This window comes from Phacochoerus africanus, chromosome 8, assembly GCF_016906955.1.
Source record: "Phacochoerus africanus isolate WHEZ1 chromosome 8, ROS_Pafr_v1, whole genome shotgun sequence".
Lineage (NCBI taxonomy): Eukaryota > Metazoa > Chordata > Mammalia > Artiodactyla > Suidae > Phacochoerus > Phacochoerus africanus.
Genome location: NC_062551.1, coordinates 95,969,615 through 95,976,787, shown reverse-complemented (window position 1 = coordinate 95,976,787; position 7,173 = coordinate 95,969,615). Strand labels below are relative to the sequence as shown.

At 41.6% G+C, this 7,173-nt stretch overlaps 1 protein-coding gene across 4 annotated transcripts in view; it reads right to left on the bottom strand.

Annotated features, from left to right (window-relative positions):
* Positions 1-241: 241 nt before the first annotated feature.
* The window catches only part of FAM210A (family with sequence similarity 210 member A), a 31,092-nt gene continuing 24,160 nt past the window's right edge, over positions 242-7,173 (bottom strand). For all 4 annotated transcript variants that reach the window (XM_047793605.1, XM_047793607.1, XM_047793606.1 and 1 more), the window contains exons 3-4: positions 4,144-4,255; positions 242-2,293 (exon numbers count right to left, since the gene is read on the bottom strand). In XM_047793605.1, coding sequence (XP_047649561.1) covers positions 2,060-2,293; positions 4,144-4,255 — 346 coding nt within the window. In that variant the 3' untranslated portion in view covers positions 242-2,059. The remainder of the gene's footprint in view (positions 2,294-4,143; positions 4,256-7,173) is intronic.

The window sequence follows — 7,173 nt, the reverse complement described above, 5'->3', positions numbered from 1 at the left end:
CACAGCAAGGACAGGTTTACTGTAAATGAAACAGGGTTTAGGGTACTTACCCCACATGCTCTGGAAGAGTGAACTTGAAACGCAGGGCTCTCCTGTAGCTGCCTGCTGCAATTACTCCTCCCTGCACATTCCAGAGCCCCCTTTCGCTTTCTATAGCTTCCCTTAAGGACTAGGTTAGCAACGGGATAGCAGCAGCTCCTAAAGATCAAATGTTCCCAGTACCAAATAATGACAAGAAAACTTAACGCCTTCAGAGAGTTTTTTACTAGAGAATTACAAAGCACTCCCCAGCATCTCACTTTTTGTAACTGGATGAACACAACTGTAAAACTGGATGGCAACAACTCTCAAATGGGCTAATAAGCCAAGGGCAGGCACCCAGGATTATTAGTGCTTCTAAGACACTCAATTTGTCTGCATTGGAAAGCATGCCCTGTGCAAGGTGAAAAGTAAAAGGAAATTGTTTAAGGAGAAAGTTTCACATAACACATGATTTTAAAACAGGCAGTAACAATTCGTTAAAAAAATAAACAAGAAACCTATTAATATCTATCTTAGCATTTAGTATCTGCAAAACTGTGAGTTATTTAATAAATAGGCTAAAACATGTTCACGGTTCTTGATTTGAAAATGTGCTGTCAATTTGAAATCACACTCTGGGCTGTATCAGGAGCCATCCTGCCTGAGGAGGCTGAGTGCAGCAGTGAGCCCTGCCCTGCACCTGTCTGCCCACCCGCACAAAGAAAGAGTTCACCAGAGTGTATTCATTTAAGAAGTACCCCCAAAGGCTGATGAGGTGCATCAAACGTAAACATTTTTTTCCCTTTAAAGCACTCTCTCAGTTTGGCCACACAATATTTAACACGAAATTCTGTGGCACAGCAGTGAGACCTCAGGGGTGGCTTCCTACAAGCCCTCGGAATTCTCTTTCCTTATCCAATCAAGAGCAGTCTACAAGAGACTGCTCCCTCTTCCAGCATCCATTCAAAGGTTAGAAGTGAAGTAAGGGCAGTTAGAGCAAAATGAAATAGATACACACATCCTCGAACACACCCACACAATTGTGGCAACTTTCACACCTGACAGTCAATTTCATTCTAAGCAGATAATTTAATGACAGCTTTGTGATTAAAGAAATTCAAGTAAAATGCTCAAGCAAGGATGTTTCAGTGCAAGGGAAAAGCCGAGCTGCAATCTTAACACTGACTCCACAATAAAATCAAGACAGACTGGCTGGTGGAGACACAGTCTTCATCCTCAAACCCACACTGCTGAGAACCACAAGCTCAGGTGCTGCTGAGGGTGTTTGATCTCCAAAAGAAATTGGATTCTGATGATTCTCCCTTTCCCTCTGAGAGGGCAGCTGGAGACAACATGGTGCAGGAACAACAGTTTTACGTTCTGAGTGAGAAAGTGCTGTGACCACGCAGACTTGCTTAAGAAATTTGATTATGACAAGCTTCAGGTAAAAATCATTTTTAAAGGGTCAATTTTTTCATTTACACATAACCAATATATCTTCTTCACATATACGACTCAATTTTCATTCAGCTTTTTTTCATATGAAATCCACATAACTAGATGTTAAAATACTGTTATACACTGTTTTTAGAGAAAGACTAAATATCTCTTATTTAGTAGGCAGGTCTGTTAACAGTTTGTCTACACACTGAGAATGGAATATAGTTAAACCTCAATGAACAACAAAGATGAAGACGCAGTATTAAACCTGCCTAGGGCCGTACCACCTGCTCCCAGGCTGCCTTGTCTGCATGAATTACAGCTGCAACTGAAAACAAAAGGAGGAGGGCTCTGGCAACAAAGACCACTGCTCACCGCTGCTACTGTGGAATTCTTTTGCTGGGTTCATTTCTTTTTTAAAAAACACTGACTTTTCTAGTGATGTTTACCTTTGAAAAGTTATTAGTTCTTTAACCCTCAGAGATCTGCTATATTTAGGCCGCTAACCAAAAAAATAATCAGGAGCATGAATCTCTGCCCATAGTCTCCAAAGGGTTAAAGTGCAAGAATTGTCTATAAACCTGGCCTATGAGGCCCCCTATTCCACTTTTTTCTTTAAGGAAACCTTTCCTTTGGTTTCTTGCAGTTTTTCAGTGAGTCTGTCCTTGGTCTCCTCCATCTTCTCTGAGAGCAGCTCCTTGGTCTCCTCCATCCTGTCCTGCAGGTACTCCTTCACAGGAGGCGGTGTCGACATGTAGCCATGGCTGCGCAGGTACTTCACAGTGAAGGAGGTCCCTCCCAAGGTCACGGTGTACCTTGCAGGCGTCGCAATCTGCAGGAGCAGGCAAAAGGGCGCGTCAATACAGATGATGACAGCTGTCTTAACTCTGGTTACTAACCAGACTGTCAGTTACTTCACTGCCTCTTGAGGCTAACATGCTTACGGCCTGGGCATTTTCCCTCCTAACATTCTTTACGTACCTGTTACCTAGATGCTGACCCAGGATTACAGAACATTCGCAGTGGCAGCACCCAGATCTGTACCCCTGTGCCAGTGAGCCTGAGTGTAGGTTCACTGGGAACCAAAGGTGGCTCAGGACCCTCCTGACAATGGGACATGTGTCTTCAGGGCTCAGAAGCCCTGCCCAGCTGCATGTGTAAACAGGAACCAAGCTGAGAGGCAAGCACAGGCCAAATGTTTGTTCTTTACTGAATTGAGTTTACAGTTACTTCCATATCTCTTTCCTTTGACTTTTCCAGGCTTAATGCTCCTTTCTCACTACAGTCCACGCTGGGTCTGGAATCCCAACCAGAAACTTCCGTGAGGCCAAAAAGTAGTAAGATGGCACATATATAAGAGACACATGTAGGTCAGCTGACCAGAGATTTAAAGACCCAAACTAACTAGCAGATGAACTGGTACAAATGAAAGTCATAAGAGCAGAGAGGCTGCATCACATCCTGAGACAACAAGCCTCAGTGTTTGCTGCTTGACCTGAGAAACTGAAGGTCACAGAAAATACCCTGGAGGACCCTCCTCAGAGGAAGGTGAGCAGTCACCAGACTCCAGAAGACCTGCAAGCACAGCCTTGTGTTTTGATTCCAAGCAGGCACACAGGCACTGAGCACCCACGTGCCTCGAGAACACAGTGCAGGCCCAGTGGGAACGCAGAGGAAAAGAAGATGTGGTCCTAAATTCCCAGGCGCTCAAAACCAAAGGCAACAGACATTAAAAAGACCCCAATGCACAGACAGGGAGATGAGGGCACAGGACAGGCAGCAGTTAGAACCAGGGAAATGGTTTACACCATCATAACAGCGGCTTTGTTAAGGTTAAATTACACACTGTAACTAAAAACTTGATAATTTATGAGAGTACTATGTTGAAAAACTCAGCAATTAAGCTTTAGCCCCCGAGTACCTCGAGTCAAAATTATAAGAGAAACCTCCCAACATTTCAGAGTAAGTTTAATAAGGATGACAGAATAAAACAATGTTCCTTCTGAGTACTACCTAAGAATTTTTTTTACAACAGAAGCAAAATAACATCTAGTTTCCAAATGTTTTCTGTTTTCTTAGGATGAAGCTATGTAGAACCTCGTAATTTTCTGTCAACTGAGAAAAATTAGATTAATATGGCTAAACCCCACAATTTACAATGAGTCTCCTTTTCCAAAATAAAGACCCCCAAAGGTGTAAATACTATGTACAAAGATGTCATTGTCTGAATCTAGAGAATAGTCCTGAAGACAATTCCAAATTGAAACATGTAACATCAACAACTAGGTCTAAGGTTTATCACATAAGACAATTAGATTTATTTTTACTACTTTACTTTTTAGGAAGATAAACTACTATAAACAGTAAAATAAATGCTAAATTTCACTGATAAGTCAGGTGGCATGTGATCTCTGAAGAAAGAAAAGACACTATCAATAGGAGAGACATCAAAGACATGACTTGCATGCTGAAAACTCAGGTTTCACATTTGTCTCATCACAGCAGGGTACAAACAACCTATTTTTAAGGAAATTCTTCCTAAACCATCATTTTACTTAAAAATTTAGTCATTAGATACATGAGATGAAATACAGCATTTTAAGTTACAAAGGTAACTCTGGGAGCTACACACAGTTTTTGCAGTGTTGGTATGAGGAGCCGTCTACCCACAGCAGTACCTACCTTAAACAGGGCATATGCTGTTAGTGCATTTCCACTCTGGGAATTTTTCAGAATGTTTACTACGCTGTCAGGTAACCCAATAAGTTCTAGAAAAGGAACGACATTCACTCCTCTAAGAAAGAAACAGAAAGTAATTTATATATATACACAAACTTTTGGGGATAAATATATTCAAAAGATTATCTGAAAACATCAAACTCTGCTTAAAAGTCAGTTGTGCATCCATCACCAAGCACTCTAATTTCACTCTAAAGAACAAGACATGCATGAAGACCACCGTCTACTGTGTCTCACTGTTCACAGCTTTTGCTCATGAACGTTCCACATTAGCACACTGAGAAAAATTATTTATCAGAGCAAATCAACAGCATCAAGCAACCTAACAGAAAAGGGTCAGACTCATTTACGTGACCTTAGGATCTTCAGTTCCTTAGAATGATCCAACTCAAAACTTCAAGACATTAAGATTTTTAACTCCAAATTACCCATCAAAACTGTACCATTATCATAAAACCCAATGAAATTATAACACCACTTACTGTGTTATTATGCAAAGAACAAAGGACTCTTTGGGTCTGATGAAAACTTCAGTTATTCTAAAAAGATCTTCTATTCTATCACCAGACTTAAAAGGCAGGCGAGGAAGCAATTACCATAAATTGCAATAAATTTCAAGGGAGGGAGAAAGGCAGAAACACTCCTACTCTGAGCTGCTAAGCCCTAATTTACTTTTTGTTTCTCTGAGTGTCAGCAGTTTGCCACACTGGCACTCCGCTCCCTGCTCTCTCCCTCACTTCGCTCCTTTACCCTAACTCACAGCCAGATTCTTGTTCTGTCCTCCTTCGTAAAACACAATTACTATAGCTGGGAAGCTTAACATACCTGACAGCATCTAGTTAAGACAGTGTATCATTTAATGTTAAAATTCCCTGAACTGCCCCGTGTGTCCCCTGTCACCATCCTGTCATTGCTCCTAGTTCCCTCACTCCAGAAGGGGTGCCTAGCACTTTCTGTTGAGGAGGAAGTCAGGATGTCTGTTTTGATGCTGAGATTTTTGAAGCGCCCAGCCCAGTTGTGTGGTAGAACAGCCCTCCACTTGGATTTGCCTGTTTTCTCACTGTTAGATTCGGAGTAAACGGTTTTCCAAAGGAAAGCTGCAGGGCTGTTTCTGTGTGCGTCTCAGTGCATGGCCATGGAGTCACTGCTGCCAGTTAGGGGAGGGCCACAGGTTGCTCCTCCGTATTTGTACTCCTTCTCTTCGTAACCAAGAAAGGGAATTGCCTAGATCCGTTATTATCATGGTAATTGTAATCGCTTAATTTACTTTTAATAGTAAAAAGTAATTTGGTTGACTGCAGAAAAGCCGTCCCTCTGATTTGTCTATAATACTAGGAGATGGGGACTACTCTCAATAGACATGGACGATAATCAACAAGAATTACCCACCATCAACAAGGGGAAACCAGATGACTGAAGGAAACCTGAAAGAGTTAAATTTAAAAATCAACAAGTCAATCCAGTCTTTTATCTCCACCATCACGTCCTTTCAAATTTAAAAATCAACTACAAATCCAATCCAGTCTTTTATCTCCACCATCACGTCCTTTCAGATCTCTTATGTAACATCAGAATCCCACTGAAGCCAGACTTGGGCATAGCAGAAAGAGTTAGCTATTCTGCGGATATAATCAAGCTGCTGGGTATAGTACCATGCTGATCATATCTTCTAGTACCAATACAGTTAGCAAATTATTTCACTAATCATTTCCTAGTTCAGACTAAGTCCAGTATGGAAAATCTACATATTTAACAGCAAGCATGGAGGGGGGAATATTTTGGCTAAATGGAAAACAAAACTGGAGTTCCCGCTGTGGCGCAGTTGGCTAATGGTCCGTCGTTGCTGCAGCTGTGGCCTAGGCCGTAGCTCTGGCTCAGAGTCACTCCCTGGCCTGGGGACCTCTATATGCCACAGAGGCAACCAGGAAAGAGAAAACAAAGTGACTTAAAAAAAAAAACTATCATAAAAACAAACTAATGACGTCAGACATCTTGCACAAGTATCCTACGTAAAATGAAATAAGCACTTGGTCTCACTTTTTTCTAAACTATTGATCTGATGACAGTTAAAAACATAACTTTCATTTCCTTTGGAATTACTACGTATGAAATATTAATTAGGGGGGTCTGATCCAAACAGTAATATCCACTTTTGTCACATTTTACAATGAACTTCCCTCAGCCTGACTCACAAACTGCTGATGCCAAAGTAGGCCCACAGTCTGGATGAAGTGCACTGAAAATCAGTCAGGATTCTGCTCAAGGTGCATGTGTCACTTTAGAAACATGAGGCCCAAACACAGGGACAGAGCTCCAGTGGACCAGAGTCCTTGTTAGAAAATGTACAATCTCTGCCAACTTTTCCAGAGAGAAGAGGCAACAAAGCTTAGTTTAAAACAAAACCTGAGTGGACACAACTTACATCTCACTGAAATAAAACATTTCCGAAGCCTGAGATCGCTACCACTGAGGTAACTCAACAAAGAGTGGCATTTGCTCCGCAATGCCAAGAGGCAGCCACGCCAGTCATGACAGTGACTCAAACCAACACTGGTCAGTCATGTAGCCACGTCAAACGCTAAGCCTTCGTGTTACAAACTGTGTCCCCCCCCCCCCCCCCCCCGTTGTAATAGTAAGTAGACAACAAGCAAGTAACAGAGAATTCTGTCCAGCCAAAATCAAATCAAATAAAGCCAGTCTCTAGTCTGCTGACCCGAAAACCTGTGTTTGACACAGTCAACTCCAATTTTACAATAAAATCATCTGAGTGAAAAAGACACTGCCATTTGAACATACCCAGTATTTTCTCAGTATCACTTGTGAGAAGACTTTCATTTAGAACAAATCGACTTTCAATTCCTCAAGTATTAAGGACTTAATAATAAAAACATTAGGGACTATTTTGAAAAGCAACACATCCGACATGATATACCTTACTATGTGAGGCTGTAACAGAACTGGATCAACGGTCAC